The following is a 21,485-nucleotide window of genomic DNA, read 5'->3' as shown; positions in this document are numbered from 1 at the left end:
GAGTAATATATGACTTTAGATGATAGTTAATATATAATCATATCATTAGATAGGCAATGCACAAATCTAACACAAATATAAACAGAGTACTGAAAGCAGGAGATCAAACTGAATGTATACATCCAGGAATGCTGGAAGATGGTGAATTTGCTGTAATGGATGTATGCAGAATTTGGTCGAAGGAAGATAATTAATGAAAACAGTGAGATGTCTGTGTAAGAAAAATATAATGGGATATGTCAAGGGATAATTGATGTGAAATCAAACAGATAACCTGTATTAACCAGGTAACAGTCCCTCTATACTAAGCCTGCCAATCTAATGTACAAATAGTGTTTAAATATCATAAAGATAGTAAAAAGGTTGTTTTCTTACTAGCTGAACAATATGGCCACTATAACTGACGTATTGTGGGAGCTGGGAATGTTGCAAGGGTGCGGACAGACTAATAATGAAGCATTTCAATTATACCAGGCAGAGTGTGTAAATGTAATGCTGGGACATAATGCTATGGTATTGTACATGGCTGTTCTGAAATAGAAATCAGGGAACCCACAAGTGGAGAAGTCTGAACTTGGTTGTAACAGTTCACAGGACTTGGGTAAAAAACTTCTGTGTTGCTTGTTGTTTTTTTTTTTTTAAAAAAAAAAAAGGAACAACCTGATGAAGAATGATAAATACTTTTTCAAGTGCATCAAGACCAGACAGAGAGTGAATGCTGACAGATGGCAAAGGTATAAAAACAAGCTTAGAAGATAAAGTCATAGCAGATTAGGTAAATCCATTGCATACATGCATCCATACTCACTGTGCTGGAGCATAAGTAGCTTCCCATAACAAAACTGTCTTGTTAGTGGTTCTAAAGATCTGATTTAAACCAAGAAAAAGTTTATAGGCCAAATCAATAAAACAGTAACAAATCACTGGTCAAAATGGTGTTTACCTATGTATTACAAAGAAACTCAAATGAACTTTTAGCTGTTAGAGTGGGTAGTAAACATGCTTAGCAGAGAGGAAGAGAGAGAGAGAGAGAGAGATCTCCACAGAATCTATGGATCAGTAAGCTAAAGTCTGTATTCAGGAAGCCAGCAGAACCTTTAACAAAGAACAGAAATAATGGCTGCATTGCTAAACATTACATATGTAGAAGAATCAACATGACTTTAAACTGACTTAAATATTACTTTAAATCTCTGCCCTGTGACACTTAATATCTCTATATAGTCAACCCAAACTGTATTTCTGTTGTTTTGCTGCCATGTCCCAACTGCAATCACATCACTTACTTGCTGATCACAGTCACCTGGAGATCTGTTTCCATGATTCCATCTTCCCATCGGAGAGCAGCTTCTGATTATCTTCTTTAGATGTACTTCCTTCCTTTTCCTCAAGTTGATGTAATTTATCTTCTGTCTGTTTGTCTCTGTTTAGGGTTTAATCTATTCTATGATGTTATTATAAAATTAAATTTATTTACTTCCTTGTTTATAGTAAATCTCTCATCCGCTAAATCCTTTTTAAAGTAATACCTGTGAAAGGTGTCAGGCTGATCATCCTAAAATGTCTCACACATTGCTGTGTTAATACACTTCAAGTTCAACCTGGAAGAGCTGTTTCTAAGCAGTGCATATTGTTGGTGAAATTTCTAATGTAGTGCTTCTGCAACTACACAGATAGAAGGGGTTTTTTGTTTGTTTTGTTTGCTTGCTTTGGTTGGTTGGTTGCTTTGGGGTTTTGTTGTCATTTTTTGTTGGTGGTGGTTTGGTTTTTTGTTTTGTTTTCTTCTAAAGATGGAATTTCAGGGCAAGAAGCTAGCTTATGTTACATTCTCCTTTAAAAATAAATTCTGTAATTAGAGTCCTGAAGAGGTTCTGGAGGGGTTCTGAACCTTTGTTTCTTTGCTGAAATTTGTAATGAAAATCATGACTGCCAAACAATGCTTGATCCAGTTCTAAATTAATTATTTTTGCTACCTGTAACCATTAATTGCAGTAGCACATTGTATCATTTGCGGTGCTTCTGAGTTAAGTGTAGGCTGTATAGGCTGAGGTTTTTGTCTGTGCAGTGAGATTGCAAATACTGAATCTAGATTAACATTAATTTGTCTGTGTCTGTTTCTATCTGTAGTTTGACAGCTCTGAAACTGTTTGTAATAAAAATAGTAATCCATTTTAAATTAGACTTCAGAATCTTTTGTGCTATGTATATCCAAAAATTAATAAATTTATTACTCTTAGCTTAGTATAAGAATTGCATAAGACCTTTTGCTTCATGGATGTGAGACAGAAGCTTTCATCTTTTTATTGACTGTGATTCTGAAGAGGCTTTGAGAAAAAAGTTGTGGGAACTAGATAGAGGGCCTTTCATACAAATGGAAAACTTATTTCAATACCTAATTGCTTTCCCCCCCATTTTATTCTGCTTCCTGTAATCACTTGCCCCACAACTGTTACATTTAATTACTTTATCTTCAGGAACTACCCTGACAATTCAAGATACACTCACCTGAGAACTTTTGGTAATACCAAAGGTCAGCTTTAGGTGTGGATAATGTTAACATTTGAAGTACTGGAAGAAGTCATGAGTTCAGCACAAGTTAATTCATCATGCTTATTGGCAGCCATACGTCAAGGATTATAAGGGATCTCAGAGAGAAGGGCAAGTTAATAAGAGAGATGTCAAATACAACACACAACTTCCAATTTTTCTGACTTGTTTGTAGACTGTTTAGAGAACGTTTCTGTTATCTTTTGAGTTTGTGGAGTTGTCAGGGTTCTGCAGAGTTTGGATAATGAAAAATAGTTAAGAATCAAAATTTCTTGCACATCAAACTCATCATCAAACTTTTAGTATTAAACATTACAAAATTTCATTTTTAATGTTTATAAAATTGTTATGTAGCGTATGTTGCCATGGCCTTGCAGAGCATTGTTTTGGAAAAATGTATTAGAGTATTTATACAACACGTAGTTGAAGCAGCATTTGGAATAGATTTTCAGCTCCCTGGTGAGCTCAGAATTGTTCTTGAATTGCATTGTTTGTTTATTTAGGTTGGTCAATCCTTTCCATTTTCCATCCTGGCACCCACTGTAACAAATTGTTTCTAACACGTCTGGAACCGTTGACCAGTTGTAGGCAGAGCATGGCAGTTTGGGTTACTAACTAGTGGTGAAGTAATCTTACTTGAACTAAGACATAAACAGTGTATTAAATTAATTATCTGTATTTATTTTTGAGACTTGACAGGGAAAAAGTTAACCAATTATCCGCTACATTAAATATTGTGTGGCATTCTCATTTTCACTCAAGGGAAAGATTATTGAAATTTACCAGCAGATTAACTAGAAAGTAATCTATGATTACCAGGTAGAGTTTGATAAAAAGTATGGCAGCTTGGCTTAGTTATAGAGAGCTTCTTTTCTTGTGACTTCTAAATATTTTTCATGTAATACATTTTTCATATTATTTTACTCAATGATTTTATTTGCATACAGAACAACGTTTATGAAATCACATACCTGTGGGAAAAACTGCGAAGTGGGAATGACTGTACATGACAGTTCTCATGCAGTGTTTAGTTAGTGCAAACTCTGTTTTCTCAAAGCCTATAAAATACATCCTTAGAACAGCTAAATATGTAATCAGCTACAGAAGATTAAATTTTCTGAAAGGAGGCACATCCCAGAGGTTTGTATATCAGGAGAATTGTAAAGGTTTTCAGTTTGACTCAGCAGGGTAAACCCCCACAGAGACACTTTTCTGTTGTATGTATCAACTTATTCAGGAATACAGCATATACTACATCCCCTGCAGTAATAAATATTGATTCTGTGATTCCTCTGACATAGGATTGCTATATTTCTGAGAGATATATACTCACACTATAATATGTCCACATTGATTTCAGTGTAGACCAGAACTGTTTCAGTAAAATTGATCTGCATAATTGCAGTAGGCGTGTGAGGGATACATAATGTTAAGGTATTCCAGTCAACTGTTCATTTCCAATATCTGCCTGAACAGTAAAGAGGACACCCACAGTAAGTGCAGAGGCATAGATCACTCTATTGATATCTGTGTGATAACTTGTATAAGTAGGAGTTACATTTTGGAATAAGGACAGGATCAGGAATGTCACAGAATCATAGAATACCGTGTTGGAAGAGACCTCCAGGATCGTTTGGTCCAACCTTTCATGGCAAAAGCATGCTCTAGACAAGATAGCCCAGCACCCTGTCAATATCAATATTCCATGTCAATATTCTACAGTGAGGATTGTTCCCTGCAAGTACACAGTCTTCCTGTTCTCCTGTTCTGGCCACCCATCTGTTGTTTGACCAGTGTGAGAGAAGAAACCTCTTTCCTCTGGCTTCTTTTATTGAGCTGATCTTATGGGAAGAAAAGTGTCTCAAGGCTTCTTTTCCCACGTGAGCATATGATATGATAATTTTGCAATTATTGCAAGCTCCACAGTATCTTTTATGTCTTCTGTCCTGCCTAGCTGTAATGGGCTTATTCACATTGCCATAGTTATGCTACTGATGGGGCTCCAGTATACATTCTGACCAAAATTCCAGTCCTACTGAAGTCAGTGGCATCTTTATCATTGGCTTCAGTAGGTTCAGCATTTTATCTCATTACTCCTTGGAACTTGAAATTACTTTAATGACTGGTTTTAACTTTGATTGAGGCTATACTTTCAGCTGGAAAATAAAATAATACCTTTTTTATTATGATTTCAATCAGTCTAGATGAATTCAGTTCTTGTGTGAGCAAATTATAATTTTGCGTAAGTAAAATTTGGCTGGCTAAGTCTTAACACCATTTCATACTTTTGAAGCAGATTATTAAAAAATAAAACAAAACTGGTAAAGTGTATAGAAGTCCTTATTTGGAAATATGAATTGGTTACAAAACAGAGAACTGGGATACAATACATGTGTAAGACCGCTTCTAGTCTGAAAAATCTGGAAATCTTAGAAGTGAGTTTGATCTTTCTTTAGCCACTTTTTTATACTAAAGTTGTCGTCAATAATTTGCTTTGTAGATTAACCTCATCCATTTATCCCAGTGGTATTTCAAACATAAGCTTCATCAATTTTGGGCATCCAAGCAAAATTCTAATATTTGTCATCAAGTTAATTTAACCAATTTTCAAATTTACTACTGTGCTAGTCTCTTTTCTAGAATATTGAATATTGAAACAAAGTTTTGTTGTTATGAATACATTCATTCTTTTCTATTTCTCAGCAAGCACTTTATGTTAAAACATTTTGGCCCTTGGTTGCCCAATGGACTATTCACATCTTTGGTTACGATCGTGTATAATCATATGTGGTATGGAAGTACCCATTGTTAAATTACACAGTATTCTCTTTCTGCTTTCTCTCTAAATGGCCCACACTTTTTAAGTAAATGGAAAAGAAGATCAGATTTTTTTTCATATTATTGCACTTTATACAGAGGAACAAGAATGCAAGCGTATTCTCACATATACAGATGATCATAAAAAGGAAATAATTCAATGTCTTATAGTTTGATTTTGGAGAGGTACTGGGCATTGGAATTGTTGCAGTGCAGTTGTGATACAGGAAACATGGAAGATACTGTATATTACCAAAAAAAAAAGAGAAAAATATTGCCGGAAGACTTTTTTGCAGTGCAAGAAGGCAATGTTGGTTAACATTCAATAAGGCATCTCCCTTTCTTCACAATTATCTCTGAGGTTGAGATGTCTCTAGAGCTAATACTTTAGAGAAACAATGCAAGAAATCAAAGCATCTTGCACTGGGTAGTTACATCTTCCTAATCTCCAGAATTTAGAGCTGGTTTGTATACTGGAGCATAAAGATTTATAGCCCTTCTATTATTTTATTCCAGCTCATGTAACTGTGGACAATCTCATTATTCATGGAAACATGTACTCTTTTAATTATTGAGTTCTGGTTGAATTAGCAAAAGTGATATAGTTTCATTATTTTCTGTAAAAAAAGCAATACATTTTCAAATAGTAGTACTGAACCATAGTATTAATTTGTCCCAAGAGTACTCTGTTAATGTTCTCTTCAAAAACTGATCCTAAAAATGTGTGACTTCTCTGGTAGTGTGGTTTAAATGTGCTTCTGTATTGGAACATGCCGTGTATCTGGAGATGGATGCTTTACTGTGTAGATAGTTGAAAGAAGTCTCATATAAATGTATACTTTATCCAGAGGCAATACTAAGGAGGCCACTGTACAACAGTTTTGGAGGGAAAAACAACATAAAAACTTTAGACAGAGATTTCGATGAATATGAAGTGTGACTACAGGATAGCACAGTAGTTTCTAATAATGATGGATTTCTAATCTTCCCGTATGTTTAAAATATATAGCAGAATGCATGTTCCCTTGTATGACTTAGAAATGCTCAGTCTTTTTACTCCCAAGGAGTAAGAAAGCATGTGATTAAAGTAAAGGCCTTATTCTGAGTTGCACCCAGTATTTCCAAATCATTGATTTCAGAGCAGTTTGGAGATACTCAGTTACTCTGAGAAATGTGGGCAGAGTCTTGTTGAAGAATGGAATAAATTAATTTTTTCTTATCAGTTTTAACACTGATGAGACTGCAAAACTGTGACTCAAGCAACAGTTCATTTGAGAAGCAGTGGTATCTATACAGGGAAAAAGCTGGTTCTAGATGACATACCAGAAGTCAATTAATTTCATCTTCCTTTATAGAAACTGGAGATGACCTACTTTTTTTATTTAGTTCTTATCTTCCTTTCCCACACTTGCACTAATGATAAACTGTTTCTTTTAGAGCCACATTTTAAACATGCCTGGGTTTGTTAGTTTGGTTTTGTTTGTTTGGTTTTGCTTTTTTTTTTCCTATGCAACTTGGGAATTATTTCTGTTCTGTAAACTTTTTCTGTGTCTTTCCTTACTCTGTCTTTGAAAGGGTGGGGATTGTAAATTAGGGATACTTTGCAGAGCCAAGCTTTGTACAACTGATTGTCTGGAAAAAATTTTGCAAGGCAATGTTAGCATGCAGTCTGAGTGTGTTTCTTCTAATGAAAATGCATGCTTTGCCTCAGGGACATTTGAGCAGAAATCTGTTCATAAAAATGCAGCAGAATTTGAATGTGTACCATGTCTTCTCATAAACTGAACCCGTAAGGCTTCAGAGAACCAAATGATTTAGTAACAAGATTGCAGTAAATATGTAAATGATGAGAAAGAAACAGCAAAAAAGCAAGTAATTTCACACGCAACAGAACTTACGAATACTGTTCTCCAAGAATTTGTGTGTTGTGGTTTGATTCTCAGATGTCTTACAAGTTGCAAGCTTTGATCAAAGCTTTTGCTGTAGCTGTAACGTTTATAACATCTCTCTATTGTGGGAATTTGTTGAGTACATATAAACTCAATTTCAGCAATTTTCTGTGTAGAGCATAAGCAGGACCTTGTTCTTCTACCCACCCTGCAGTTTCTGTGAAATTCTCTGAAACATCATTATGATGATAACTCTGTTCTGTAAAATTTATTGAAATTGGGTAGGGGGCTAAGGTCAAGTCTGAAGCACAGCTTCATATTTAAATACATAAACAGAAACATATGTAAAAGTGAAAACCTATGTATGCTGTATCTTTGAAGCAAATAAGTATAACATATAGTAAAGAGGAAATGTTTAGCAAGGTAGCTTGAAATAAATTCATATTGAAAACAAGGAGAAAAACTGGATTCTAAAATTAAAGTCTGTGAAGTGTTTGAAGTTGAGATGTGAGACTGTATATAAAGGAAAATGGTCAATGAAATTTTACACTGACTAGACTGAAAATAGTTGGGAATTGTGAAGTCAACAGAAAGATGATTGTTATAGTTAAATGGATTTTTATTATGATGAACAGATATTATTAAGAGTGTGAGAAATGAATCTGAAACTTGCGGAATACAGATCCTGTCAACTGCAGAAAAAAGCTAGGCTTGATTCACCTGCAGAGAATGCAAACAGCAGATAGAAAAACACTTATGAAGTAAAAGGAGGATGGAAGGGTATGTGTTGTTCTGATGTAAAAGAGAAAGCAGCTTCTGTGCAGCAGCAGAGCAAATCACAACTAAACCTACACTGGTTTTGATGCACAAAGAGAAATGCCAGAGCATTTTTTTGCAGAACTTGGCAGAAAAAGGAAAGGTTAAATATGGTTGAATTTCAGAACTGTGGAAGACTTCTGTTGGTTCTTTTGAAAACATTGATTCTTCAGAATTGAGGGTAGACACAGGCCTAGGAGGAATATACCATTATCATTGGGAACAGAAGGAGAGAATATAAAAAGTACGTACCTTAGTAAATTTTACAGAAACAGTTGCCCCTTCACCATAACCACCAGATCATAACAGCCTTTGTCCTTGTATTTGGTTTCTGAGTGGGAGCAGCAGTCACCAGTGAAAATAAAAAGAGTATGCATGGCAAAACAGAGTCTAAGACCTCCAAGACCTCACTTGTCACTGTTATTTAGGCTCTGTCTTGTCCTTCCATTGGCTGGAGGAGATGTTTTGAGGATCACCAGTTAGTTTTTGCAGGCTTTGGTCTCTAAGTAAGCTTCCAAAAATCATTCTAAAGCATTCTAAAAAACACCTCTGACATCTGTTAGATATCTTACCCTCTTTCTTTCTTTAGTTAAAAAAGTTTCGTATTTTGTAATGCTGCCACTAAGATCAGTCAGCTCATTGGGGAGTGGGAACATGTTTTTTCCACCTACGCTGAACTGACTTATGTGTATGCACATGCATATGTCTTTGCCACATAGTAGAGCCAGCTATTGTTTTGAAAGCAATGGATGTTTGCACTGTTAATTCTGGAAGGAAAACTTCTAGCTTTTCATGACTTGTGTTTGGCATCAGTGCTGGTAAAGCCTAAAAATGGTCAGCTTGAGAGTCTGAACCTTTTGCAGGTAGATGCCTTTTTTTGTAAAAAATAAAGGGTCCTGAAGTTTCTGTCCTTGATTGTGTCTACTGCTCACAGTCTTACGTAGACAGGTCAAAAAGATTGTCTCTGAACAATCAGATTATTGGTTTGCTGGTATACTATGATTTTTTTTGTCAATCTAACCATCAGATAAATAACAGAAGAGGGGAATATGAACAAGGCTTTTCCTGCCTTGAAATAAAGAAGTGGCGATTTACAACTTAAATCCATTCCTTGTGTCTGTTTTCTGTTTACCTTTATCATCTGCTCAAGACACTCTGTCAAAGGAGCAGCGCAAGTGTCAGCGTATAAAGAGACCCAGTAATTCAACATTCTCAAAGGAAAGCATTGTTACTCATTTGCTATTATTTTGATACAGCTTGAGGATGAAATGTTTTGAATAAAATTCAGCCAAGTTTCATTCAATACCGTGCTCTTAGGCACTACTAGAGAGCACTGTCAGAAGACTATATCTAGGTTTATAACATATGAACATAAATTTGTCTGTATTTATACATACATGTATGTCACAGAGACAAAAGCACACACAAAAGTACATAAACCATTTTAAATAACTTTTTTTTTTTAATATACTTTAGAAGATTTGTGTGAATGTAAACATTTAGGAAACTTGTGCAGCAGAAGTCACTGTAGCCACTAGTATTTTGACCTTGTAAATAAAAATATGCAGGATTATATCTTTCACTTGAAATGTAACGGATATTTAAAAATTTGTGGAATTTTACTTACTGCTTCTCAGCTTGGCACAACAGATGCTATAAAGGTCCTAGCAGATTTGTGCATAAGATGTATTATATATTACACCACACTATTTAATTCCATGATTTAATGAAAGGCTAGCTATTAAATTTTTTTTATAGCCAAACAAGGAATCTCTTGCTTTGTAACCATAATGGATGGGAATAATAAGTAAATCACCAGTTTACATGTATGCAAGCAACATTTTCTATATATTATTAATAGCGTTTGTATGGCTAATAATTCTAATAAACTATCAAACCCCATCAAAATCTTTGAACGTTGTGAGAGTAAGACAAAAAGCTCTGTAAGCGTAAGGCACAAAATATCCTTGTGTACATCCAACTGTTATGGGCTTCCATAGTTCTGCATTCACTGTGACTATAACCTCATATTCACAATGTGTAAGTAGTGTTGTGCATAGTTGCTACAATAATAACCACATTCTCAGAACTCTTTGGACAGCTTTAATAATGTTACACTGTGTTCCACTGACTCTCATTTCAACTTAGATTTAATGCAGCTATAGTCTAAATAGATTCATAGGTTCATATTTTTCAAGAATTTCCATGATACGTTAATTAAAAACATATTGTAAGGTGCCCCTCTGTGGGCATCTTTCATTATTTTTGCTGATACACATTATGTTTCTTCTGTTTATTTTGTGCAGAGCATTAGAATACATAACACAGTATAGTACTGTATTATTAATACCTCTTTTTTGGTATTAATCTGTGCTTAAGTGCCAAATGTTGATGCTACTTTAAATAGTCTTTTCCTGTTTTTGAATACTGAAGTGCTGCAAATGTGAACTGCCCAGCTAATGTCCTGATCCTTTGTAACATAAGTAAATAAAATACTGGTGTGGATGTAAACGTTTTCCAACATAAACCTGAAAAACAACAACAACATGCAAAACATACTGGTGCATGGAATATATCCACCACAAAAAAAAAAAAGACAAATGGCCAGAAAGAAAATACAGTCACAGACAGATTCAATTTTGAAATCTCCTGAAAAATTTGGGAGTGATTAATTCTAGGTTACAATCAGGTAAAAAGATTGTTTTGTATCAGTCACAGACACTGGACAGCTCCTGCTTGGTTCAGAAGAGCAAACCACCTGTGTAGCCCAAGTCAGTTTTTCGTGTCATAATCACATCAATATAATTTGCAGAGACTGAATTACCATCCAGTGGATATCAGTTCACAGAACTCCACAGTTATAGTCAGTCAATCTACTCAGTCACCTCTACAATTAGGTACAAGGCTGCACATGGCTGAATTGATTATGGAACAGTCACTGGGCTTCCTGTTGAAATAGCTTTTTTGAGACCTTTTTTTTTTCCTGTTTGATTCTGAAGTGGTATCAGAGTCCTTATTTTCAGTTCATACTGTCTTTATGGCTGCTTCGGTCTGTATTGTGATTGTTTAGTTCTTGATTTTTCCACTGAATGCTTGTTCCGTTCATGGGCACTGAAGTCACTAGACTTTTAGACTGGGAACAGCAACAGCAAAGACATGACTGGAAATTAAAAAAAAAAAAAAAAAGGTTAACACAAATGTATCAATTCTATGCAGATTGCATCCTATATCTTTTATTCAGAAATAAACAGACAATTCTGATAGCTGCACCCAGGCAAGTTTTTTGTCCTAGAATACAAACAATTCTTCTGACTAAACATCACAAATGCAGCAAATTAGGCCTGGCCTGTGCCTCTTATTTAAGAAAAACTTCCACTGTATCAAAAGGGAAATTTGTCTGACTAAGGTAAATAGATTGAGAACTAACACAGAACTTAACGCATACTGTAAGACCTGGGTTGTTTTTCCCTCTTTCTCACTGCACTTCAAACTTGGGGATCAGCATGCTCCTTAGCATGTAAGAGAAAAGAAAATTCTCCGGCCCATGACTTAGGTCTCATCTCACATCTTAAAAGAAGACAAGCTTGTTTAGGAAAAGAGACAGTAAATATATTGAGGTATATCATTTTTCACAGCTAAAAATAGAAGATCATTCAGGATGGTACTCCCAGGTTCTTCACAGGCTGGTATGTTCAGTTGTCTCTTCTGAAAGGAACAGAAAATATTCTTCAGCTATCCTTCCCTCCCTTCAGGAAAACTAGTGCTTAATTCTATGTAGATGGTATCTCTGAACTCAAGGAGAAGTTTGTTGCAGTGAGGTAAAGCCAGACTTAAGATATAGGTACTATCTATCTATGAGTGGGTATGTAAAACAGCAACAGAGGTAGGTTGAGAATCTCAAATATGAAATGAAAAGATTGCCTGAATTCATGACCTTGGTACTAGGAGGGAAAGGGTAAGCTATAATGAGAAACTTGGAAGGATTAAATAATTGCTGAAAATTCTTTAATTAGAGTTATTGGATGGTAATTTTATTTGGAAGAACAAATGGAAAGAATGAACTAATGATATGAGGAGCAGCCTGGTAGTACCCACTGCTACTTCTCCCTTTCACTTGAGGACAAGTTCAGGTATAGTATCCTTTCCACAGTTCCCAAATGAAGTAGGGGACTCTGAAAAGGAAAGTTGCCTTCTTATTTATGATGTGGAAATACTCCCTTAAAATAGTTTGTACGTATGAGCAGGCTACAAACAGATATTCTCTATTTTAATAATTTCTTATACTTTTTCAGTAGCTTGCGTTGCCTATTTGGAGATTTAAAATTTAGTGGTTCAGTCCTGTCATCATTTTTCTTTGCAGATAGAAAGGAGTCAGTCTTCCACTTCACTACTTTCTTTACCAGTTTATGCTCTCATTTTCTCTCTTCCTGTATTGCTTTATTAGGTGAATGGGTACTTGTACAGGCACAGTGTCACAAGGCAATTATTTCAGCCTTAAAATATGTTTTTATCTGTAGGAACTAGAAAAATGCAGGTAAAAGCCATAATGTGTGTTTAATTGCAAAAGTCAACTCAGGTGCCTGCTTTGGTATTCAAGCCTGAAAATTTTAGATGTTAATGGGATTATTTCACTGCAGGCAGCTTGGGGTCCTATGTTTGTGTTCCTTGTCTTCATCTAGAGTGGGAAATATGTCATCAGTAAAATTTTATTTCGTGTACATGTCACATACAGATAGTTCTTACAAGAGCGTGTCTATCTAGATTAAATGTTTACATATGAGGACTATGTCAAACTTATTTACTGGTTTAGCATTTCAGATAAAGTGAATAGTTCCACTTTACATTTGGTATATGTGCGATGAGAGCTGCTAGTTGGTAAACTAGACAATTTAAAATCTCTCATTCCTTTGCATGCCTCTTTCCCAGATGTGGAAAATGAATAATAATTAAGTAGTTTAATACAGTTTATCAACTGGGCATAAAATCCTATCAAGAAGATCTTACCTGAAAACAGTTTTTAAATTTCTTGCTCACAAAATACAGAGCTATTGGGTTTATACAAGAGTTCATGGTTGCCAGGTTGATGCTGATGTAATCCAATGGCAGCAAGAAACTAGCCAACAAAAGAGAAAGTGAAATATTTAAACTGTTCAAATACTGTAGAAGCATCCATGCTCTTTGTAGTTACAATCCCTTCTATCCCAGAAACTAATTCTCTCTTACCTAATAACTCCCTCAGTCTAATCGTGCACCATGCCAGGTCTATAATAGCCTGGCTCACAGAAGTTAAAAAAAGCCAGAGGAAAGCGATTGCAATGGTGATAGTTAACATTTATTGAAATTAGGCTACCCCATTAAAACTGAAACCCATGAAAATTGATGTAGTCATAAAATAAAGTGTTTACTCTTCTAACACCAAAATTGCATGCACAATGACATTTCTAACAGAAACTCCAAGTGTGTAGTATTATATTTTTTCAGTATAAACAATTGATTGACATAGAAAATTAAGTACCTGAGCAGTTCACATCTGCCGGGGTCTCTTTCATTGTATACCATTTTCTTCAAAATTCGGCTCAAATGGAGAGGGAACCAGCAAAGAGCAAAAATCACTACTAAACAGAAAACTGTCTTTGCAACTTCTCGACGCTAGAAAAAGGAGTAAAGAGAACTGTGACTGAGTGCCTAATTCATATTGGTAGGTGATTGTAGTATAGTGATGTTGAGAGCAAAGTAAGTAATCTAGATTACTTACTGCAAGGATTCCCGAAGTGTAGCTTCCAGACTGCCTGGTGTCCCTGAACTAACTTTTATGGGGCTTGTCATGTTCTTGATTCTGACTATTCTCAACAGAACCTACTCATCACTGACAGTGGAGCAGCTGGAGCACACAAGTCATTGCCAGGACACTGTAGATGTTAGCCAAGGAAAATCCACTGCTGGGCTTTCCTGAACCTGACTGATTTCCCAGTCCTTCTTATTCCTCTACACTGGATTAGTTTTCTCTCAGTCCCTCAGATAAATCTCTTCCTTCAAAAACATAGCTACTCTGCAAGAAACCTTTTTCATGTATGAGAAACTGAGATCACACCTGCTTGATAACCCATGTATACCTAATCCTTGATGTGAGACAATTTTTAAGCCCAAGGCACCTAAATCAATTGGCAATAAAAGTTCCATTCAACCATGTACCTAATCTGGATGTCACATTCTCTCTGATTTTATATTTAGTATCCATCATGTTACATAAGGGGATACTGCACAGTATATTACTTTTTCTATGTGATCTTTGCTATATGGTTGTAATGTCCTTAAGTAAATAGTTTCTCTACAAAGAAAATTTTAGAAATGTCTATATTACAGCTTAGTCTCATAATACTTAGGAAATAATTTAAATTTAATAGATATTTTATGTGGCTCCAGCGATTTACAGATAGTTTAGGGTTTTGCTGACAATGCATACCAATGGTGTTTGGTAGTCATGGATTTGATAGAGAGAAGCATATGCAGGGGTGAGAATACCACTTCTGGAGCTGCCACTATAATGTAATAATATCAACATTAAAAAACTTGAAGACAAATGTATGATTACAGTAAGTGTTGTGAGGCTTTGAATTCTACTATTATTTTTTCTTCTTTCTTAAAATAGCAGTATTTATCAAAATACAAAAAAAAGATCATAATTAGACATTGATGTGTACAAGGCTGTAGGGAAAGAAGGGAAGAAAGAAGGGCAAAAGGCGACAGTTAAAAAGACAAGCATTTGTAAATAGTGGAATAAATTAATCATCCAGCAACCAGTCCAAATAGTTTTCTGGGCACTACACATCATGACGGGAAAGCTGGAGGGTGGATTCCTTGGTACATACCATTCTAGTCCTAATGGGTGCAGTAGATTGTGTGTAGCCCTAGGACAGACCGTGTTGCCGGCCCCGGGAACCCTGATGAGCGGGAAAAGTGGAGGATCTGCACAAGGGGAGGATCTTCTGGTTTGCCCTGATCTGGAATGAACCAGTGAAGGAGGAACCTTGGAGACAACTCACTCCAGTGCAGAGGGGACTACTTTAGGGATTCACATCTGTGAATGTGGAATTTGAAAGAGTGGAATTTGAAAGAGTGGAATTTGAGGGGCTGACGTTAGCGCAGGGGAAAAGCTACTGATTGTTTTTGAAATTTCAGTTAGGAATTAAACATCAGGCAGTGCTGCAAAAACAGCTAAGTGAGATCTGACAATTCTGTGAGTGACTTTATTCTATGATCATTTGTTTGTACTAGTCTCTTGTTGCTCCTTTCAAAGCAGCTACAGTAGTGGTAATGCAAAAGTGCAATAACGCTGAGAAAAAGAAACCACTCTGTTCTAAACCGGGTTGTTCTACAATTGCTTTTTATATGAAACTAAAGTTACATATCAAAGTGTGCCAAAAGTAAGGGGGACCCATGGAGTCATTTCTTTGTGAATAAAAATAATTTTTTTTTTGGCAAATCTTTGTAACTAAATTTCAAAGCATTTAGCCAGTAGTGATCTGAGGTTAAAGAGCAGGAGAGCACAACTGTCATACATACTTAACAAAAGAAAGAAACTGGCTCATTTCCTCAGTGTGCTGTTGTCAGTATCTCCTTTAGTCTTATATTCTGGGTTCAAATGAATACCTTAACTTCATAAGTAACCTACATAGATTTCTGTAATTTACTGGATACAAGGACACTTTGGAACATTTCTAAGCTAACCGAAAGAGAGAAGAATAGTATTTTCAAACATTAGTGTTCCTAATATTTACCTGCTTAAGGTGTTCACTGAGAGCAATTCTCAAGTTGCTGTTTCTTCTGTTTAACATTTCACAGGTCATTAGCGTATAAAAGATGGCAGTACATGCCAGTGGCATGCAGAAATAGAAACCAAACAGCCACCAATCCTTCGCATCTTTGTAAAACTGTAGATAAGGAAAAGAGAAGATTTTTTGTAATGATTCAATGGGAAGTACCACGGAAAGGTCTTAGAAGGCTTGACAGTTGTTACACTGGTATCTATCTGTTGGTAAACAGCACAAATTATGTAAACTTTCTTACTACTGATCTGTTTTGGTCCAACATCAAAATGGGGATTGTGGTGGTGTAAGCATTTTACTTTACGGACAGCCTGCTTGTACCTTTGTTGCAATCTGTCTTGGTTTGGAATGAACTTCTTTTGATTGTGCTTTCTGAACATTTACACTCATTCATGAAAACTGGTATCCAGTTTCATGAAAGGGGCATGCCAGAACATAGACAAGGGTCAGTTTGTGATAACAAATTTTACTAAAAGCCTGTCTCAGGAAATGCCATTTCCCTCTATGGCTTCTGTCCTGATTCCAAAAAAGGAAAATTCAGAATGTCTTGCAAGTTTAATCACCTTTTGTTATCAGTGAAAAGACTAGTAGTTGATTTGCTTATGTACAGGGCAGATAGGAGCCACTTCCTAAGTGTTTGGCTGATACATGCAAAGCTTTGGCCAGGTGGCTTCTAGTGGCACAGTTACTTTTGCCTTTTGTGACGGGACACTGAGGGACCTGATAGAGAAGCAGTACTTTGCTGTGTAATTTTAAATGTTAGGTGTGATTTAAGACATGGTTTAAGTTAATACACTTAGGTATTATGTGAAATACTACATTTGACAAAACTTTCAAAGTTAATTGTTTCTGTAGACAATTACATTTTCAGACTTGAGAAATTATTGTATCTTGTTTTTTAACTTCTATGCTCAGACAGAATTTCGCACTGAAATATGACATTTTAAATACTTCCTGTCTCTGTGTTATTAGTCACTTAGATGGATATGTGTAAAAGGGGACCTTTTTTCTCATAATCTGTCCCCTAGCTTGCCTATTCCTGGCGGATGTGCTCTTGTAACATCACAGTTCCCACAACAAATGTCAAAATGCTAATAACAGAGGATTATAACAGTCCTGCTTCAAAAAGTCAAACTTTGAGATCTTGTTTATATTTAAATAAATACTACTGAACAGTACTAAACTTTGAAATATGAAAAAATGAATGCAATTAATAGAGTAGTATTTAATAATCTTCTTTTTAAATCTGCTTTAGTAACACTAGAAAGTTGATTTACTATGGAAAAGGGAATTCTTTTCATTTTTCTTCCTCTGCCCCAACACAGCTGCTTACAGAGTCTGCTAATTTACCATATGCTGTTGGTATCTAGGCCACAACCCCACCCCACAGGACATTTTGAATTATGTTGGTTAGCTTGTTTCCTCCTCCTCATTAGCCTGAGTCCTGCATAAGGAGGGGCTACAGTCTGCCGCATAATTGCACCCTCCTTGGGGGCTGAATTTCCCCCAGTGGGAACTGAACTGCTGCCAGAAAAAACCAAAACAAAACAGAAAAAAATGTGCTTCGTATTTTAAGAGCTTGTTCTGAGAAGAAATCTAATTACCACTCATTCTACAGAGAAAAGGATTACAAATACATGGAGACGGTTATATTTTTTGTGGTAAATTCCTCCAAATAATGCTAAAATCATATTTGTTGTGCAGCACAGCAACAGTGCAGCACACTGTACTGTATGAATCCATGCTATGTTTGCAAGCAAAACTTTCTGTCATATCAGTCTACCAGCTTTCATTAATGTTGCCTGTCAGTCAAGAACACACAAACACACAGTTCTGTCTCACAACCCTGACCAATGCATCAATTCTGTATGAGGACCTGGCTTTGTGAAGTTATAAAACCTACATGAAAATGTCTGTAAATGATTAATTGTGGAATCTGAGTTTCACAAAGCTTACATCAAAGCACAAAATTGGGTTGATTTAAGAGAAGTAGACATTCTTTTGTTTGTCTTGAAAGCCCACATGGAACTGTTTTTCTACAGGAAATGTGCATTTTGAACAAGTTTCCTAGTTCACTCAGTCTCTTGGGAATCATCGGCTAGCATGAGTCTTTTAAGTCTTTCAAGGATAGCTTTAAACATGAATAAAACTCCTATTAAAACCAAAAGTTAATCACAAATCCTTGCCAAATTTTAATAATTGTTTATTGTGGGGTTTGTGGTAGTAAATTATATAGTTAAGGTTAAAATGGTATTTCCCTTTTAATCTCATATTTGTACTTGCTTGCAATGCACTGAAACACAACACTCTCCGTTTTGACTGACACAGCCAACACTTACTCTCAGCTTGGATGTAAAAGCTGGTTGTTTCCTTGAAAACTGAACTGGTATGGGGAGATTTAGAGCTTTTGAGTTATGCTGAGCAAGTAAAATATATGAGTTCCTGATAATAAAACAAAAAAAGCTATTCTACTTACCATATTAAGAACAATAAAGTTAGAATGCCTATGGAATACCTGTAGTGTTTTTGAGAAAAGAGAAAACTAGTCTTTTTCTTAGGGTGGGAGGAACTGGAGATTGTCCAGGCACATTTGTGTAGAAAAACAACCATTACAAAAGAAAAAGCTGCTGCAGTGTGCATTTCATAAATCATATTCTTATAACTACAGTATCTACAGTCATATAGTTTGTAGAGTTTAGAAACAAGGATATAATAAGTCCCAGGCAATGCCACTGTTATAATCTGCATTAATTATTTCCATTAGGGAATTGCTTTTGTTTTCTCTTGCTATTGTATCTTGCTCTTTCTCCCATCCCTGCAGTCTGTGTAACCCTACTAAAGTTGGACATGTTCCTCTGAAAAACACTAGTCATCCACCCTTTTTATTTTCTAAATTTCTTAGCTCCATTTCACCCTTCCCAATTCTAGTCCAAGCCATGTTGTGATTCAATAAAAGGAGAGGTGCCAGACATTCAAATAAAGAGAAACTTATACTCTCTCATGAAAAATTCTAGTTCAGAAAAAATGTGAAGTTCCCCTCAAGACCTAAGACCTTGCACTATCTGCCTGCTCAGAAACAAAAGAGAACATTACTCTTCCTATACTGTTGGGTGAATGGTGGCTGGCCCTTCTTTGTGTTCACAAAGAGAAAATTAAGACACCACTTATCCTTTTCTTAGTGTAAGGCCAGGCAGAAAATCACTATTCCCCTATGCAGTAAAGATGTATTAACTCCGCAGTGAGTACTTGCCTGACTTGCTTTGAACAAGCAAATGTGGGTATTAGCAACTGTTAAGCTACAGTGGCACAGAATATGAGAACTTTGTGCCAAAGAAGCCTGGTGTGGCTCAGGCACTTCTCTTGCTCTTGAGTTGCTGTATCTAGATGACAGCTAGCAGTGCCCAAGCTACCTAGATTGGAGATATGAGTCTGCCAGATTTATAGTCATAATTTCTTATGAAGGGATTATTCTCTGACTTTGTAAGTGCATATAGCAAAGGAAAAGTTATGTTAGAGCACAGCCCCACCCTTTTCTTTATAAGCCAAAAGAGCTGGCTACTGCATACAAAATGATGACTCATCCTGGTAAAACATGGGTTTTGACAGTTACAATCTCCAGGGTGTTATACCTAGAAACACAATACCTTCCAAGGCTCTGGCTACACTGATACATCTCTTGATGGTACTTTAAGCAGGCCTGAATTGCAAATTTCTGTATTAAGAATAAGTAGTGAAGAAATGAAAATGTTGTAAAGTATCTCTGAATGAAAGCAGAGACAGGTCACTGTAAATTAAGAATCCTCTTTGTTCCAGTATACATTGGATACACTTAGCACTTTAATGGATGAATAAAGCATATTACAATCCAGTATCTTAATTGTCTAACCTATATACTGTGGATTCCAAAAAGAAAATAAAGGCTGTTACTTACCAACATAAATTTGTTTGTAGGATTGAGCATGCAGGTAACATAACCTTCATCCTTGTATCTGAAAGGTACCACAGCAAAACCAATGGCTTCTGGAATAGCCAGTATAAAGGACAGAAGCCAAATGGAGAAAATTTCAATAGCAGTGATCATAGGGATTCCAATTCCCTGAACACGGCTCCAGGAGGCAACTGCCCTATACCTGAAAGAGACAGACATTAGTTCCCAACCTTCAGTTTCTCCCTCAGAGATCTTGGTACAATTTTGTATATTAAGTAAAATCCTAGACATCTTAGATTTGTATTGCTTGTTTTTCCTGCCTGTTCCAGGGGCTCTGCCAGCTGTCAAGCCACCTAGGACCCAGCAAGAACACATCGGGGGTGGAGAGCAGAAAACTGGATGCAACTGTTAGGCACAGGATTGCATGGAATTCTGCTGTGTAGACTACACTAATGATTTCTAATTAAAATAGGCAAGGTTTGTGAGGACAGTCTATATTTTTCACTATGTCAACTGATATAACAGATTGAAAAAAAAATTCCAGGCACAAGAGCCATTCTGATATATACAAACCAGCTATCTCCTTCGCTACCTCAGCTTAACAGCAGTGCTATCTGAAGTGAGGTTGTCAGCTTGTGTGCAATGAGATACTGTGAAAATACTCTTCATAAGATGAAAATACATTTGTTTTATTTACACTATTCAATGTTGAAAATACTGATTTTGTGAGGCATATTCTGCATTTGCCTTATACTACAACTGAGTACTAGTTAGGACTGTCTGGCACTCTCTCAGCCTTTGCATCACCTTTCTGATGAGAAACTGAAGTGCATGGCTAAGAAGTCTGTAAATGCCAAAACCAACATATTTTCCCACTACTTTATCCCTTAGATAGCAAGTTTCTCTGTAAAAAGTGGAATTATTGAAACCTGCTTTCCTTTGTGTAGTCATCTCATAGCTGTAATCTTGGTAAGATGTAAGAACTATTGAAGACATTTCAAATATAGCAAATACAGCATTTCAAATATAGCATTTCTCCCTTTTCTAATTCCTCTCTGTCCCTCTAATACTGGAGGATTCTTGATACCAGGCTGCAGCCTTTCCCCCAGTCAGGGAACTGAGGATCTTTCTCCTCTACTTGTCTGCCAGTTTTCAAGGAACTTGTAGAAATGTATTAGCTTTGATACCTCAAGCTCTCTGTCAACTCTGGTCAAAAGGTTCAAAAATTGTTTGGAGAAGACTGATAGGCATAAAATACAGACTACAAACCAGCCCATAAATAAAATTTTCAATAGCAGACTTAAATGTTGTCTAGCAATAACTGCAGTGAACAAGTTAATTAGCATTTCCTATAATTTTGCGAAAACAGTGCTATGTAAAAATTATGGAAAGAACAAATAGTATTTTCGATCTTATAATAATCTGAAATGCATGCTGGAGAGCTTTCTGTCATTAGTGATGTAAGCTCATTTTACTTCTCAAAAAGCAACTTCCCATTTAGAATTACATAATAGCAACTTCCCATTTAGAATTACAGTGCTACATGGATATATCATGGCATACACTGATGAAACAGTCTTCTTTAGTTGAAGAGGAAAAAAAAAAAGTTATGAAAGATTGTTCATCTGCTTTAAAAAATGTCAGAATAAGAAGTCATTGAGG

General features: G+C 36.0%; 1 protein-coding gene across 1 annotated transcript in view; it reads right to left on the bottom strand.

The window, feature by feature from the left end:
* Positions 1-11,088: 11,088 nt before the first annotated feature.
* Positions 11,089-21,485, bottom strand: part of EDNRA (endothelin receptor type A) — a gene marked incomplete at its 3' end in the record, with an annotated part of 28,461 nt that continues 18,064 nt past the window's right edge. Inside the window, exons 3-7 of the mRNA XM_080344162.1 lie at positions 19,827-20,025; positions 15,848-16,000; positions 13,585-13,718; positions 13,074-13,182; positions 11,089-11,229 (exon numbers count right to left, since the gene is read on the bottom strand). Of these exons, the coding sequence (XP_080200288.1) occupies positions 11,089-11,229; positions 13,074-13,182; positions 13,585-13,718; positions 15,848-16,000; positions 19,827-20,025 (736 nt within the window). The remainder of the gene's footprint in view (positions 11,230-13,073; positions 13,183-13,584; positions 13,719-15,847; positions 16,001-19,826; positions 20,026-21,485) is intronic.

Source organism: Nesoenas mayeri (assembly GCF_963082525.1).
Source record: "Nesoenas mayeri genome assembly, chromosome: 4".
Taxonomy (NCBI): domain Eukaryota; kingdom Metazoa; phylum Chordata; class Aves; order Columbiformes; family Columbidae; genus Nesoenas; species Nesoenas mayeri.
Note: the sequence above shows the minus strand (reverse complement) of the source record. Positions and strands in the feature narration are given on the sequence as shown.